The following is a 17,623-nucleotide window of genomic DNA, read 5'->3' as shown; positions in this document are numbered from 1 at the left end:
AATGTGGATATGCTATACACAGATGTGGATTCAATTACAGGCCAAATCAGCCTCAGAAATACAAAGTAAGATTTTCCACTCACTTTTTAAAAAACCTGTCTTTTCTTCACAAAAGAGAACCATTATCACGTACTACAAAAACCCAGTATAACCTACAAATCACCGCTCTAGCTAAGCAATCCAAATTTAGCAGTGATTTTGCAGTCTAACAGCCAAAATAAAAACGTTAGTGGTGGCTGAAAAGCAGATATGTTAAAATGACATCTCTGAACTAAATTTAAAGTAGGTAAAAGGATAACAGAAATTTGCTTATCATCCTAGAGTACAACGAATATGTTCTGAATAGTATCTTGCCCTCCTCTACTCTATGGTTAAAGAACTTCTGATGAATAAAACACATGAAAGAAAAATTCACAGAAGAAATATAAACAAGTAATAAATGTGAAAAAGCAGTAAGCCTAAGCAATCCAAGAAATGGAAAATAAATGAAATAGTTTTGGTCTAGTACAGCAGCACAGATTATCATCGTTTTAGCAACAAAAACAGGGGCAGGTGGGAGCGTCACCTGGTTCAGCCTTCTTGGGAAGCGATCTGGCAACGTGTATCAGAACTTAAGAAGTGTCCGTGCTTCTTAACAAGGTTGTTTTCCTTCTAGAACTCTACCATATGGAAATAACATATGGAGATAGAGTCAAAAAATATAAAAGTAGTCCAGAGCTCAATAATTATATGGCAAAAATGGACATTTAATGTCCAACAGTTAATTAGGACTCAACAGTCAGACAAAATATTACACAGACATTAAAATCAATTACTCAGCCAGAGGAGGAGGTTGAACCAGGTGAGTAGAACAGACGAACAGTTTCTCTTATCCTGGGACGGAAAGACAAAGTGATTATTTTAAAAGTATTTTTTTTAATGTATAGAGATTCTTGCTGTGTTTATGAGGTTGTGAGGAATGAAAGGATCCAAAGAATGAGAGCAAGTAGGATCTCAATTTTGTAAAAACAAGAATTATACACACATCTTTAAAAATACCTAAAGGAAAAAAAAAACAACTAATTTCTAACAATGGTTCTCTCTTTTCCTCATATTCTCTATGAAAGTGATATGCACTTTTTATAATGAGGTGAGAAAAGGAACTCACGGTGCGGTTCCTAATAAACAGAAAGACCTTCTGGGTCTGCTGTGGCCCGCTGATGATGTCGGGGAAACAGGCGGCCTCCTGAGAGGTCATCCGGTCGTGGGGAAGTCGGCTCTGGAACGCTGCGCCCTCCACACCTGGCAAAGAAAGCAAAGGACTCCTGGGAAAAGTGCTGGCAGATACAGAGTTGGGGACAACGATTAGGCCTCAGACCCCTCTCTGGCCTGAAGAGCCTCTGTGAAGCTCTGCTTCATTCACAGTCTGCTCTCACCTCCTTTAAAAAGGGTGCTCAAAAGCTAAAATACCCCTCTAATTCAGTCCCTCTTTTGAGCTTAATATTCCAAAATTAGAATTTACTGACTGAAACAATATACTTTATAAAATAGAACAAGGCACTGAAATATTTTTTGTTAACAAAATAAGTTTATAATGTTGGAAAATACACTAATTAAAATTAGTATCATTGATAATCTACAATAAATTTTAAAACTAAAGAACCAGAATAAAGGAAAAATATAAGATCAGAAAGCAAAAAAGGCTACAGAGTGAAAAACACAAATCACCTGCCCTCTTTAAGGATTAGAGAAAGGAGCATGAAGATGAATTTAAGATTTAATAACCAGCAGTACGAAATACACAATGTCATCAATGGCACCATCCATTAGTTCCCATAATTCAATGCTGGCCAGCAGTGGGAAAAGTTAAGCAGACTACAATGATGAGACAGAAGAAAGCAAGGGATTTACCATTTCTGGCAGAAACATTAGAAATAGTTCACCACATATTGCAAGTAAAGTATGTTAATGCCTTCACTATATAGTATATACACATGTAATGGATACGAAGTCTATCCAGAAGGTATCCAGCCATGTAATACAAAAAATGGAGAAATTTATTGAAGATACAAGATAGAGGAAACACTGTACACAGGACAATAATGCCTCAGTCCCCTTCAAAGTAGGCACTTTCGGACCTCACACAGTTCTCCTGATCGCCACCGGCTGCCCCATTGAATTTTCCTAAATTCAGTGACAGTTTGAAATCTGTTCTCTTTCAAAGATGACTTTAGTTTTGGGAAAAGCCAGAAGTCACAGGGCACCGAATCTGGGCTGTAGGGAGGCTGAGTCACCTGGGTGATTTGATGTTAGGCAAAAAAACTCAGCACGAGTCCTGATGCGTGAGCAGGCACATTGTTGTGATGGAGCCGCCAATCACCAGTTGCCCACAGCTGTGGCCTTCTGAATCATCCGAATAGTTTCCGTGGAGGAATGTTCAAGCTTAATGCAAATTCTGATGCAGGTTCGTCGCTCTCCTCTCAGTCACTTTGAATATGAGGGCCACACAGGACACATGCTCAGTCAACGGCGTCAACTGCTCCCACTGACTAGTGCAGTGAAGTCATCACTGTTCACGCATGTGCGTTCCAGTCCACTCTCCTTGGCTGCCAGGTTACATCAATGTCGCGCAAACCGTTCTTGTTATATTAAGAATGGCTGGACTTTTTCCAGATAGACCTTGTATATATGTATCTCATATTCTACAAGTAAAATACATGTTATTTTGAAACTCTTTAAATTGGGTATTAAAAATTGATGTTTTTATATGCTGGTAATTAAGTACAACTTTATAAGATGTCCTTAGAAACACATTTGCATATATTTTACTTGTATTTCTAAGATCACTTTATGAAAATATACTTAATCGCCAGTTTATGAAATATCAAAACACAATTTACAGAGTTTCAAAATTTAATACCATTGAAATAATTATATATAAGTAACGAAACAGGCACCAGATATCCATATTTAATTATTTTAAAGAGTTAAGAAGCTGGAAGCACTGATAATGAAAGCAAAATTAAAGGAAAGGTATTAGTAAGATTAGGAGCACAAAAAGAACCAGGCAGTTCGAAGCTGTGGCTGAGAAACACAGCTAAGCCACCTAGGTGTCTCACAAAGACTCCCAAACACGACGCTACCTAGAAAAAGCAGCGGCCCTTGAGCAAGGCGCCTAACACGAAAACGGGCCGCACGCGGAGAAGCGCTGTCTTGGAGACAAGGAGAGAGACCTATCTAGCAGGTAAGGAGGGCGCAAGCACGGTGTTCAAGTTACCAAATCAAATCAACAATCCTCACATTTAATGAATCCCAACCTAAAATTAAAGAATGTCAGGATAGTTCATTATTCCTATAGAAAAGCACCACCAGTAAAAGCCCTATCGCTGAGGGTGGGGCATGAGACCAAGGCAAAAGGAGAAACACTGACCATCGGGACACAGGCTATTCTCAGTCACGTGGGATCCTCGGACACACTGCAAACTCTAGCATCAGCACCTTCCAAAATGCAGTCATGCTGAAAGCGCAACTACCCTTTCCAACCGTCTGACAGGCTCGACCATTCTTCGAAAACAGCAACATAGTTAAATTACTTAAGGGAATAACTGAGACCTTTCTGGACAGATCGACTCTAGAGGCAGAGACGGGGAAGAGGAGAAGTGAAGACACAGGCCTCCTGGTCCATGGAATCACTCCCCACCACCCGAGTCTGATGTGATAAAAGCAGTATCTTGAGAAGAGTAAGGAAACAAATACAAACATTAACAGAGAAGAAAAGAAGGCCTTCATGAGAGTTATTTGCTTTTCTCCCCCAGTAAAGTAGATAAATTAACTAGGTTTCTAGCTAAAGAGTGAAAGCAAAAACCTGATAGGATCTACATATAAAAGACTACTTAAAATCAGTAAATTATAGATGTGCCACATCCAGTCCTATAATAGTTTAAAAATAAAAAGAAGAATGAGGGAAAGGAGAGAAAAGGAAAAAAAAAGAGGAAAATCATATGATTTCTTATGCTTTAGATGTTTCATTTTCAGGGTTAAATGCACACTTTAAGTGATTCTATTAGGGAAGGGTGTAATGAATAGTCCGTGCCTAAGAAACAAGACCTGTGGGTTCCCACTCCCCCAACTGCTGGTGTGACCCTGGTCAAGTCACTGACCTTCGTTTCAGGTCCTAATCCATACAGCAGGGGAGACACAATACTGTTTGTCCCAGAAGCTAGACAAGATGACCTCAAGTTCCCTTCTCACTTTTAAGACTTAGAATGTATATACCAACTGGATTTGGATTTTAAAAAGTCAAGATACGATCCTGGTCCCAAGACACTCGTGAGGGTCATTTGGTTTTATTAAGAGAAGAATGTTGATTACTTATAAGCATGTTTCTAATGCTGACTGATCATCACACAAAAGCATGCTTCTGAACATGACAAAGATCTGAGGGAAGATCTTGAAGCATTCAGAATAGTTGCCGCCATTCCTGGAAACACTTAAAACTCATGTCCCACTAATATTAAGTCCATAGTGTCACAGTTTTATATGAAAGTTTGCTTTTGGTTTCAGCAATACAATGTACTGTTTACTAAAGTGAAAGCAAAAATTTATTCAAACAAAAAGCATCAACAAAACAATGTATTTCTTCAAGATTAAATCTCTAAAGGCTATCCCTGCCCTTCAACAATTCCATGCAAGATCCAGGTGTGCACCCTCTGACGGAAACCATTCCTGAAGGTCTGACTCTGAATGAGGATTGTAACTCCACTACGATAGCCCTGTGCTGGTTATCAACAGCCAGTCCTTGGACTAACGTTTACAGAAGTCTGTCTCTAACATTCTGGATCCTCTCTTTACTAGTTTCTGTATTAACACTGAACTATCATTTGTTCCGAGAGAGTAAAATACAAATACTCCCTGGACCTGCCGTACACAAACTACAACAGGCAAATAATTTTACAGTAGACTTAACGGTTGAAAAGTGGCAAACTCCAAAAATCAAGTAACACCTATTCCAAGTCTATCAAAATGTAAAACCAGCCTCGACACTGGAACACAACACATTCTTTAAGAGGCAAAGGATGAAATCCACACATACTACTTTGGATTCCTGGACCAAACTGTTAACTGTTCCAAATGGGCCCTAAAAATCATTTAACCCTTTATTTTTTCCTAGAAGTACAAATCTCATAGATTGATATGAAAATAAAGAGCTTGAGCAGACATTTTTAAAATTTAATTTCCATGTGAGAAACAAAATGTTTAAACTGCAAAATAATTAACGAACTAATGTTAATTGAAAAAAATTTACCCAACCCTATGTAACAACCATTTCTAAAAAGAGTCACTTGCCTGCATTAATTCCTTACTTGTCCTAGAATGCCTGTTCTTTTTTTGAAGAATTTCAGCCTATGGATTCTCCTCTCTGTGTATACAATTATATTACTTTTTAAAGGTCCCATGACTCCTAACTCTGTATTTTATATCATGTTTACTACAAAGGCTGTTGGGGAAAAAAGTACCCGCCATCTCCTTCCAAACACAAAGAGCGGAGGGCTGAGACCGGCCTGAGGACTTCAAAAGGTGTGCTTGCCTTTGCCCTGGCTACACTCTCCTAGCGCTACCCTGTCCTGCGGGTTCAACTTCCCCTGCGCTTCTGGCTAAAATGTGGGTACCACAGCCAAAAACACTCGCAAGCATCGATCCCTGACTTGGCGGCTCTTGCTACTAAGTGGCAAGCATCTAACGCCACCCTCACCTGATGCTTGGCCGTCTCCATACCCTCCAGAACTGTCGTCTTGAAGTCCTCCTGCTTGCCCTGTGGAAGGAAAGAGGAGAACTCAGGGACCTTACTCCATAAATTGAGATAATATCTGGACATAAAGGCCTAATAGTTGGCGACTATCGAATTCACCACCAACTAGTAAACCCATATTCAGAGAGCTCCTTCTGGAATCAAGGCCCAAGGAATCACGTCATATTCTTCAAAATTCCGATCACGAAACTTCAACTTGACACACTGATTCTTGCTGAAAGGTAGAACAAAGTACATAGTCTCTAATCACTATGTCCTTGCTGCCAGTCTTATTTAATAGTCAAGGTGGGACTGGGGGTGGGGGAGGGACTCCCAACGTCTTTTACTGCTTGTTGCCAGACCGAGAACGGGTGGGAGACACGGGCTCTAGGACCTGAAGTTGCAGCAAGCCAGCATCCCCTCAGTGTCTCTTTATCTCTACCTTTCTGTCTAAAAAGAATACATGACGAGACTTTTAATTTTAATGAAAAATTCTCCCGTTGACTTCAAAGCAGGATATGTAACAAAATAATCCAATTCCAGAAAAAAGTTGTATTTACTATACATACTAGACAATGCGAGATCTGAATATGTCAGTGATTTCTTAGTACAACTTTAAAACACACCGTAAGATGCCATGCTGTCATATTCCAGGTACCGCAGACAGACAAACAAGGCAGGCAAGATCTCAGGGGACTTCACAATAAGCCTAAGGAAATTTCCTCACTGATTAATGTGTAGAAAGAAATAACTTCAAGAAAAGTATCACAGCTTGAAAATTCAATCTGAGAAAGTCAGAATAGGTTATCTTCCAGACTCTTCCAAAAGCCGTCACCAAGACGGATGCCATGATCCTCTTAAACTCCTAGCCACCTAGGAAATTTACACCACAGGAAAATGCAGTGTGATCTTTGGAAGACATGAAAAGACCACCTCCCGATGATCTAAAAACTACACAGGCTTCGTGTAAAATTTTATTTTAAAAGAATCTCAACTAGACAGCAGATTGATTATTCTACCATTCGAGTTAAAAGGAATAGTGAAGTGACACTAACACAGCACTGTTACCACCAGTCTGTGAGTCTCAAAATGGCAACTTCATCATTAAGTTTATAAAAGTATTTAGATAGAAATGATTTTTGACAATGTAAGAATGTAATGCTAGAAGGTATGTGCTCTGCTTTGAAGGTAGGATAGACTCTCATTCTAAAATTATCTCACTACGCTCTATCCTGAAGGATCCTTTAGGTTCTAGAAGGTTATGCTTCTCAAAGAAGGCACAAGGCATGAGATTTGTTATTTAAAGCCTTTGGAAAAGGGCATTTAATTATGAAGAGATGACTCCAATTATATAATCCAATCTGCAACTTATCTTGAAAGCTCAGTCCCTACATTTAAAATTTTACTTTTAAAGTTTAAATAAAAAATGTTCATTCTGCCCTGGCTGGTGTAGGTCAATGGATTGAGCGTGGGCTGTGAACCACGGGTTGCCAGTTCAATTCCCAGTCAGGGCACATGCCTGGGTTGAGGGCCAGGTCCCCACTACAGGGCATGTGAGAGACAACCACACATTGATATTTCTCTCCCTTTCTCTCCTTCTCTTCCCCTCTCTCTAAAAAATGAATAAATAAAATAATAATAAAAAAGAATTCTTTAAAAAAAAGTTCATGCTTAGTAACTTCTGGATTTGTTCATTAAAAAAATCAAAGTTAAAAAAAATGTTGTCATTATTTTGTTTGGTTCCAAATAGAACCAAGCTAGATCAGAAGACTGAACTGTATTTTATAAAGGGAAGAGAGGAGCTCAGAACAAAAATATAAATATGGTTTCCAAGAATAACATTTAGGCATTAGGAATAATACAACTTCTGTCTCTCAAATTTTATTTCCTAGCTTGGAAAAGAATAAAAGCAATGTCTTGTCATGAAGGCATCTAACCACTTATAAAAATAAATAAAAGCAAAAACCTCTTTCAAGCCAGCCATTAAGTCTGAATTATTTTATCCTTCCTTTTATCATTTTCCTTCTTTTCCCACTATTTGCCATGCAATCTGCTAATCAGCTTATTTTAACCTACAGGTAGTTCTTGACTGAGTTTTTTTTTTTTCTTTCTGTCACTGGTACTTTAAATAGAAATATGGATATCTCTTACCCCTGATTTACATGTTCAAAAGATTAACAGGTTGCTCTTTCACAAACTGGCAGGACAGCCTTTTTATAAAGATACTGTTATTTGGTACAAGATGTAGGAGACCTATGAAAATCCAAAGTATTACTTAGGCAGAGAAATAGGAGAAAACCAAGCAAGAAGTTGATATAAACATGTGAGAAATAAGTGAAAACCAAACAAAAAGGGCTTAATATTAAGCAAAGGAATAACAGATTTATCTCTCGACTCGGTGAAGGTTTATAACATGTCTTGAAGTAAAGATGAGGTTGCTTTTTTCCCTCTAATCATAACACGCTCATAAGTATTTTGAGGGTCCCATTTCTCTAAAGACATCATGTTTATTACTGGTATGCTAGATCAACTCTTCATCACTTTCTTAAAAACAGCACACAGACAGCCCTGATGGGTGTGGCTCAGCTGGACGGGCACCATTCTGCAAAGTGAAGGGTTGTCAGTTCGATTCTCTGTCCGGGCACATGCCTGGTTTGCAGGTTTGGTCCCCATTTGGGGCATATACGAGAGGCAACTGATTCCATGTTTTTTTCCCTCCCTTCCCCTCTCTCTAAAAATAAATAAATAAAATCTTAAAAACAAACAAACAAAAAAAGCACACGTATAAACATTTGCAGCTAACTCTCCACCCAGGTAGTGTCTCAGATTAAAACGTATAAATATGCTATATTCGTGTGCTCTTTGGGTCTTTCTAGCCTAGGACTCTGCTTCTGACAGTGGCACAATGACACGGACCAGAAGGCAAGTATGGTTATCTTTTATGAGTTCAAATTAAAAATAGAAAATGAAAATATGCAAAAACAACTTTTTTGGTTTTTATTTATTTTTGGCTTAAGTATATTTTATTGATTATGCTATTACAGCTGTCCCATTTTTTTCTCCCATTTCTTCCCCTCCACCCTGCAACCCCTTCTCCCACCAGCATCTCCCCACCTTAGTTCATGTCCATGGGTCCTACATATAAGTTCTTTGGCTCCTCCACTTCCCATACTATTGTTAACCTCCCCCTGTCTATTTTGCTATTTGTGCTTCTTATTCCCTGACCCTTTCCCCCCATTCTTCCCTTTCCTCCTCCTTGCTGAAAACCCTCTATGTGAGCTCCATTTCTGATTCTTTCCTGTTCTAGTTGTTTGCTTAGTTTATTTTTATTTTTTAGTTTCAGTTGTTGATAGTTGTGAGTTAGTTTGTTGTCATTTTACAAGAGCAACTTTTTACTATCACCTTGATCTTGGCATCTCTTTGCAGACTTCCTTTTGTTTTCATCCCCCCGTCGTTCACACACACACGTGCACACGGTGAAGTGTGGGGAAGAGACCCTTAATACAGGTTATCTGTGCCCATTTTCTCCAAACTGGAAATGAAATCTTTTTGTTTTATCTTACATAGCAGCCTTTCAGTTGTCCTCTAGTAAACCTTTTGCAGATCTGTTAAGTAATTCTTGAATATTTAAGTATTTTAGTTACGGTCACGTTACTGGGTCTTTTCTCGTCTTGATTCAAATTCTTAAGATACCGCTCTTCCAGAATCTTAAAAGTCTATGATTACTTTCAAATACTTTAGTTGGCAAGCACGGGTGTTAGGATCATTAGTTTGTTTTCTCAGGAACATGCTGACCAGCAGGTTCACATTTTGACTAGTTTCTTGCAATCACATTCAAATGGCTGGGTAGCTTGGCTGGTTAGAGCATTGTCCTGTGCACCAAAATGTTGTGGGTTCGATCCCAGCCAGGACGCACACCTAGGCTGCAGATTTGATCCCTGCCCTGGAGCATACAGGAGTCAACCAATCAACGTTTCTCTTTCACACCTCTCTCTACTCCCCCCACCCCAAGAAAAATCAACAAACATATCCTTGGGAGAAGTTTTTTTTTAAAAGAATATTTTTTCTTTTACTTCATATTTATATGTACATTGGTGTCTTGTACTAAGCTATAAATGATCCGACAGTGGGGACTATGTATTGTATAGTAATACATATATATTAGTTTGTTTATAGTTATCTCTCAAAATAAAAAAAATTGTGTTGAACTAATCTAGATGACCTTATCATCTCGTCACATTTTTTTTTCTCAGTCCTCCAATAAGTTATTCTGGAACACAGTTGCAAATCAAAACACTATAATGATACTTTATGCCCCCCCCCAAAAGGCAAGAAAATTAATCCTAGGTCTGCTTTGTAAATGTATGCATCATACCACTTACAATGAGAATGCAAATGACTTGACTTCAGACACTTATCTGACACTAGTGGACCAAAATGGCAATATAAACAATTCTAGCAGGAATGAATTTCCCAAAAACTTGTAGTAAATCTACAAAAGAACGTCCCCTATTGGGTATGAGAGTGCAACAGCATTCTATCTTTCCTTTGGAGGTAATCTGAGTCAACTGTCATGGAACCCGAAAGCTACTCCTGCTCTCCTACTGCAGGCACCTGCAGGCAAGGCAAGAGAAAAGCCTGGAACAAACCACTTGAGAAACAGCTTATAGCACGACGAAAAAATGATCCACCTGAACTCTGTGTAACTATGCAATACTGCCCAACCCAGCACTCGTACAGACTATATGCCAATACTGACTGCCTCACAGGGGAGATGAGGGCGCCTTATGAAAAAAGAACTACAGAAATGTTAAGGACTGCTCTTTGAGGAAGACGCAGTTGCCGCTGACACAAAGCGCTGTCTTGTCTGCTCCCGTTCCTGACTCACCGAGGCTTCTGACTCACGGAGGTTTGCTCTGGCGGAGGAACAAGCCAAGGAACAAGCCGATCAGGAAGCTGCACTGCAGCAATGACTTTAAAAGATACCGGAAAGACACCTGTAGAACCAGAGGTGGTGATTCATGGAATTAGAATTAGAATTAGAATTACTCTGACCAGCCCCAAAGGCTTTGGAGGAGGTCTGTGCTGACTTGATCAGAGGCGAAAAGACTCTCAGCGTGAAAGGGCCAGTTCGGATGCCTGCCAAGACTCTGAGACTCACTGTAAGAAAACCCCTGTGGGGAGGGTTCTAAGACGAGGCTGGCTTCATGTGAGGATTCACAAACGACTCACTGACTTGCACAGCCCCTCTGAGATTGTTAAACAGATTTCTTTCGTCAGTACTGAGCCAGGAGTCAAGGCTGAAGCCACCAATGCAGGTGCCTAAATCAACCTTCTTAATAAACTGACTATCAGTTGTTTAAACACACACACACACACACACACACACACACACACGCAACTGCACAAATATTGGAACTACTGATTTTTTTCTTTTTAAAGTAAGGAAATCCATGTTCAATTCTTCTTTGGTCAAATTCTATCACACCAAGCTCCAAAGGACGGTCCAAAAGATTCTGTCATTCAGATTTTTGTTTTACCGAATAAACAATTCATTAAATTTTTGGTCACTGATCTTTTATCATGTGGATAATTTCATGATATCAGTGTTTGTGATTAAATTTTATTGAATTTAAAACTAAATTTTTTACTCATACACATACATTTTGTGTATTTTTTATAACTTAGTATTTTTACTAACTCAGGTTACATCTCCTTTTATGTGATTAAAAAAAAATACTTTCAACCTGTAGTATGACTATTATATGAACAGAGACCCCAAATTAAAACCACACCAATTTCTGCCCTGGTTGGTGTGGCTCAGTGGGTTGGGCACCATCACGAAAACTGAAAGGTTGTCAGTCCGATTCCTGGTCAGGGCACATGGCTGGGTTGTGGGCCAGGCCCCCAGCTGGGGGCGTGTGAGAGGCAACCGGCTGGTGTTTCTCTTGCACACTGATGTCTCCCTCCCTCTCCTGCTCCCTTCCTTCCCCTCTAAAAATAAATTTAAAAAAATAAATAAAATCTTTAAAACACACACACACATAAATTTCTGTCATACCAATCTCTCACAAATGATTTCTATAATTTATTTACTAGCCTATATCTCTTTCAAACACACATATCCAAAATTTCCATGCAAAACAGAGAAGAGAATAGGTACTTCCTTTGTTTATATTCTTACAAGAATTCTTTTAAGAATATAAACAGGAGATAAGGTGATTCTTCCCATAGTCATTGAATAAAATAGAGTGTAATACAGAGCTGTCACTGATCAGCTAACTGTATCTAATACCCATCTCTAATAAAATTAGTTTGAAGAGTTAACCGATAGTTTAATGAAGTCTTTCAGCGTCATTAGAGTATCAGGATATCACTGAGCATGGAAGAAATACACATATAGACACACGCTTTTTTAAATTTAGAAATCTACTGACTTGAAGAAGTCTTGAGAAAGGTATCTTAGTAGCCCGCAAATTTCATTTCATGTATTTTAAGACTTTTGGTAAAAATCTTAAGCTATATACAACTAAGCTATTTCTAACCCCAAATGCAATATATCTTCACAAACCAGAGTTCTTAAAGAGTTATCCAATATGAAATTTGACTCTAAGAACTACAAGTGAGGTTTTTCTAGAAAATTTCAATTTCTAAAAGCAGTGAAGAAAAAAATGTTTTTGTTTGGAAATAAAAAAGGTAAGTGCTAGCATATCAGTTAACATAGTAAATCCTCACTGAGGATTAATCTAAGGTACACAGGATAACAACTGAGTTAAGAAAGGGAAGAACAATTTCTCCAATAAAAGGCTACTTTAACAAAGGGGTGATTATTCCAGACCAGTGGTCCGGCTGAGATGTTACACTGTCCTACAGGTGCTCCCCTATTATATGGCCCTACTCATAACTAACAGTTCCAAAGACAACCTGTTCAGGTTTGGTTGCCATGTCCTAAAAAATAAAAAACACTTTTATCTTGATTGAAAATTACTAGGAAACCAAATAAAACCATCATTTAGTAAAACAGATATATCTAAAGTATACAGTAAATACAAAAATACATGGAAATTTAGGTGGATTTTAAAGATAAGGAGCAAAAATACATTATTCACCCATGTGACTCCCATAGGACTACATGCCACCTTCAGTTAACAAAAAATGACAAATCTAAAAACAATGTTTAAGCCAGAACAGAGAACATCTTCCCAATTAAATCCAAACAAACAAAAAACCCCAAATTTCATTTCTATAAAAATTTAAGACTGATATTGAGAGCATTTTTCTGACCCAAATCCACTGAACTTGATGACCACAATGGCCTAAGTCGTCTGCCCAGCGCCAGTCTTTGTGCTCCCTCAGGTCACCCTTAGACGGCACATCAGATGGATCTTCCCAAAACACGTGTTTTGGTCCATCAGCCTTCACTCAGAACCACCTCAGTGCTCCCCTGACCAGGCCATCCCAATTTCTTCAAGCAAATCAAGTCCAAACTCCTCAGCCCTGTAGCTAAAGCCCCCACCTTCCCTCTGACCCCCTCTCAGAACTCGCCTAGAGGAATCGTCCCCAGTCAAACCATTTGACCCACTGACTTCAAAATACCTCGAGGTTTCATAATTAAGAAAATACATTTTATTCTCCTTAAGATTACACTGTGAAAAGCACAGCAAAATTTTCTAAACAACTTTACATGTTGGTAAGAATGAGGTGTATTCACACCTTCCTTACACAGCTTACGGGAGCAGCGGTCTCTAGCCATTGCCTACACTGCGCTGAGGGAGAGATCTGGTAGAGAAGCAGACCCTCATCTCCTCTCAAGATACGAAGACACCCACACGGCAATGCTCCTGTCCAGTTTGCAAGTAAAAACCGAAGTTGAAGAAATGGCGCTGATAAGACAAGAGATTTGGAAACTCCGGACCGTTTTTAAACACTTGAACTCACCTGATAATATTATGTGATTCAGCATCAGGGCCGAATCTATTTCTAAATTATGTAAGCTAGTAAACTGAGTCACTACTTTTCTGGGTAAAGTACTTCCGTAATTCACCCTGGAATTTCTTTTTTTAATTTTAAGTTGTTTAAAAGAAAAAATAACTTTATTTTCACAACGACATATTATATTGGCAAGTTTGGGCTATTATCAACACACCTCTGAGAACAGACAATATCCTAAACGTAATAAACAAAACTTTACATTTTTCCTCAAAATACTCAGTTATTTACACTAAACCACTGGACTAAAGTTAACCAGAACATAAATAGCATAAAGACAGTTCTCCCAATCTTAAATCCTTTTGTTAAGATGTTTACTTTTTGTGGAAACAGTGCCTGACATTTACGGAAAAAGATAACAAACCTACCAATGACAAATAAACAAATAAATAGCTGCTTTCATGAAAAAGAAAACACCAACTCGAGACTTGGTTTAAAATTTTCCGAAGACAGAGAAGGTATGCGTGAACTGGTATCCGTGGTAAATCAGCTATTCGCCGGAGACCCTGACAACTGCACAGAGGGGGAAGCAGCACGTGGGACCTGCTGCTGAGCAGCAGAGCTCCTGAACTAGGACCTCAGGGGCTTCTCAGCTGTAACAGCAGGAAAAGGATTATCCCCCTGTATCTCTCTAGCAAGTCTATGGCAAAGGTAAAAAAAGAAAAGCAGCAAGAATGAAAGAATATGGAAGGAAGAGTCCAGGAAAGAGCTGGAGATAAGGGAACGAGGGAAGAGAGCTAAATGTACGTCTAGACAGGGGAGGAGGAAACCACAGAAAGAGCAGGTACCGAGGTACAGAGAAGGCTCCGTCTGCCTCAGGGACATCAGTCCCACAGGTAACATGCCACTCCCAACAACCTGTCCCAGACGCCATTCTAAGGAAGTTTTAGGAAAATCGTTCTAAGAAAACCTCATCATTTCTGAGATGAACTGAACCCAGAATCTAATTATCTTTTTATAAATGTTCTCAAACTATATTCTTTTAATACACTTTACTATAATTACTATAAATTATAAATTTTCACTTTTGAGAGTTTTAGCCAGAATCTGTTTGGCATATTCTAAATCTAAGTTTAAATTAACACCTGACTTCTGATCCCAACAAATCACAAATCAGTATGGGCCTGGCAATTTATGTAAAAACCACAGGGAAAAACCTTAGGAAAAAAAAGTCTAAAACAAACAATAAAACTTAGCAAATGAAACACATGTGTGCCGTAATCTGGGTACCTATGAAAGTCATGCATGACACAGCATATGGGGTCTGAAATAAGCATTTTGTTTTTAAAAGGTTTGGGACTAAAAGAATTGGTAAGGTGAATGGGCCTGGAGCTACTGGAAATATAGGAAGTATTTTAGGGAGACGGATATAGTAAAAATTTAAAGGCAAGAAAAGTTCATGAAATACCACTAAGGGCATAAGATACGAAAAATTAATTAAGATTCCACTTTCGCTTGGTCTCTCCAAAACAGACGGGTGTCCCTGATTGGTCTGGTGTCCTCGGCAGGACTCAGGCGAAGGGGATGTCAGTGAGAATTCTTTACAGATATTTGAAGCTCCGACTCCAACACCACAGACTCCACTAAGCTTTCCAGGTTGTGAAACTGTGAACTGAAATCTCCCCGCAGCCTGTTCTCATACCTTTGATGGGAGGGCTCAACAATGGAACAATAATAGGTACTTAGTGGGTCTTTTCTTTTTTGCCTCAGATATATTTTCAAATTTTTCATTAGGAAAAGACTCTTCTCAAACTAATCCACATCACACCACCCCATGCAAGTTTTCTAACCACTTGGTAAATGCATAATTTAGCCAGAATAATGTCTGAACCAGTCTATCTCTCAATTCTGAAAACGAGTTATCACGGAGAGGTTTGGCTCTCTGGATTTGGCTTTCTCCGTGTTTTCTCTAACCGATTATTTTCTCCACCTTTCCACCTGCCTCACACTGACTGCTACTAGCCTTCCACCTCCCTCCCTTTCCTTCCCTCCTGCATACGTACAGACACACGCAAAGGGAGTATCAGTACTGCTATGTATGTATGTACACATGTATGTGCCTACATACACACACTAAGACACACAGTACCAGTATAAACCAAAGATGAAGACAAATGTCACTGCAAAATAGGAATAAATCCGTTCACTCTTATTTCTAAGGTAAAACAAAACTGTGGTCTATGACTGCAACTCACCAGACGGCTCTTCGGGCTCGCTTTCGTTTTCTTCCTCAGGTGGGGCTTGCGGAGGGGGTGGGGGAAGCTTCTTCTCCTTCTCTGCTTTGGCGTTTCTCTCTTCCTCTGAGTAATACTCGTCTTCTGAGAGGTTGGCCAAGCTTTCGTCCATCTCTCTGTACTCTACCTACACGGAGATCACACCAGGGAAAGCTAAGTGCAGTGACGCCGAAAATCAGGGACTCAACATGGAACCGTCAGTGAGTGTGAACTGCTTTTTAACTTTAAATTTTAAGGGAAACAAGCAAAACACCAAGGAACAAACTAGCTCACGATAGGTTAGCTATTAAAAACAAAATCTGTCATAAAACAATCTTGTGTCAGTTCAGACTTAGCCCAATATGTAACTTTTACATCATAGCACCGACATTTAGATCAATGGCTCTGAGGCTGCCTACAGCTCCCAAATGTATTTAACAACTGTGTGTGTATCATGTTTACATACTGCAAATTTGGGGGGGGGGACTAAACAAAAAAAAACCCCTAAACTAAAATAACCCCCCAGTTAGGCAAAAAATATGAGTTAACTAGAATAATAAGTCTGTCTAATGCCTGTACTTCTTCTAATTACTATTCCTTGGGAAAATAGTAAAAAAATGCCAGAAACCAAATGGGAATGGGGTGGGAGGGGGAGAGAAGGAATAAAAATTGCAAATAGGAACAGTCAAATTAAACTATGAAAAAGTATATTTGCTTAAAAAATAACTGGTGACCTAAGGGAGGTGACTGAGAGCAAAGAATTCTTATTACAACAAATTCAGGAGTAAGTGACCGGGGAGCGGAGGCTGCAGTCTTACTAATTCACACTCAGGTTACCATGGAGAGAACCAGGTAATAAACAGAAAGAGGAAGCAGTCTTAGTGAATGTTTTATGGGGGGTAAAGCAACTTAGGATAAGGAAGATTATTAAGGACCTGTTTGCCAAAGTGTTAATATGGTATTACAGTCATCAACCTGGAACACTGTCAAATGTCACTGTCAGTCCTACCCTAATAGATTCCAGGAAGCCACAGAAACACCAGCTCTCTAACGATTTCAGATTTGATGAAAAGCAAAAATGAATGAAACAAAAATAATTTAGATGTGGAGACAGAGCAAAGGCAACATGGTTTCCACACAGAATGTACCTAACTCATTAGATTTCTGAAATGAATAGTCCTGTAGGTTGTAGCAAATGTAATCTATTTTAACTATTGAAATACTTATGAAATAGCTCCAGATGGCTGGCTGTTTTATATTTTTCTTTTCTTCTTGTTTTTTAAATTACATAACCACAGGATTGGGGGGTGGGGAGTGAATGGCTAGGGGAGGTAAAAGTTTTACTGAAAATTGAGACTGGATTAGAAAATGGAAACAAAAATTAAGAATAAACTGAATAATTCTGGCCCATGCTCTAAGAATTATATTTAGCACAAGGATTTATCAAATAATGAACACTGAGTACATGGTACAATGGAAAAATGGTTACTAATGAGAATCTCCCTGAGCTTAATAAGCTGAAACTCCAGTTGCAAACAAAAGATCCTAATCAAAGTAACCATCTTATTGATAGGCTTTACAATAAGACCTCTAGCCATTTAAACATTAGCCTACTTGACTAAGATAAACAGTAGAAACAGACCTCAGGACAATG

General features: G+C 38.9%; 1 protein-coding gene across 2 annotated transcripts in view; it reads right to left on the bottom strand.

Moving 5' to 3' along the window:
• The window catches only part of KDM1A (lysine demethylase 1A), a 46,113-nt gene that overhangs the window by 24,122 nt on the left and 4,368 nt on the right, over positions 1–17,623 (bottom strand). Inside the window, exons 2-4 of one of the 2 annotated variants that reach the window (XM_028513773.2) lie at positions 15,952–16,117; positions 5,732–5,791; positions 1,148–1,281 (exon numbers count right to left, since the gene is read on the bottom strand). In XM_028513773.2, the coding sequence (XP_028369574.1) occupies positions 1,148–1,281; positions 5,732–5,791; positions 15,952–16,117 (360 nt within the window). The remainder of the gene's footprint in view (positions 1–1,147; positions 1,282–5,731; positions 5,792–15,951; positions 16,118–17,623) is intronic. The other variant, XM_028513776.2, reaches the window with a different exon arrangement.

Source organism: Phyllostomus discolor, chromosome 5 (genome assembly GCF_004126475.2).
Source record: "Phyllostomus discolor isolate MPI-MPIP mPhyDis1 chromosome 5, mPhyDis1.pri.v3, whole genome shotgun sequence".
Classification (NCBI taxonomy): Eukaryota; Metazoa; Chordata; class Mammalia; order Chiroptera; family Phyllostomidae; genus Phyllostomus; species Phyllostomus discolor.
Note: the sequence above shows the minus strand (reverse complement) of the source record. Positions and strands in the feature narration are given on the sequence as shown.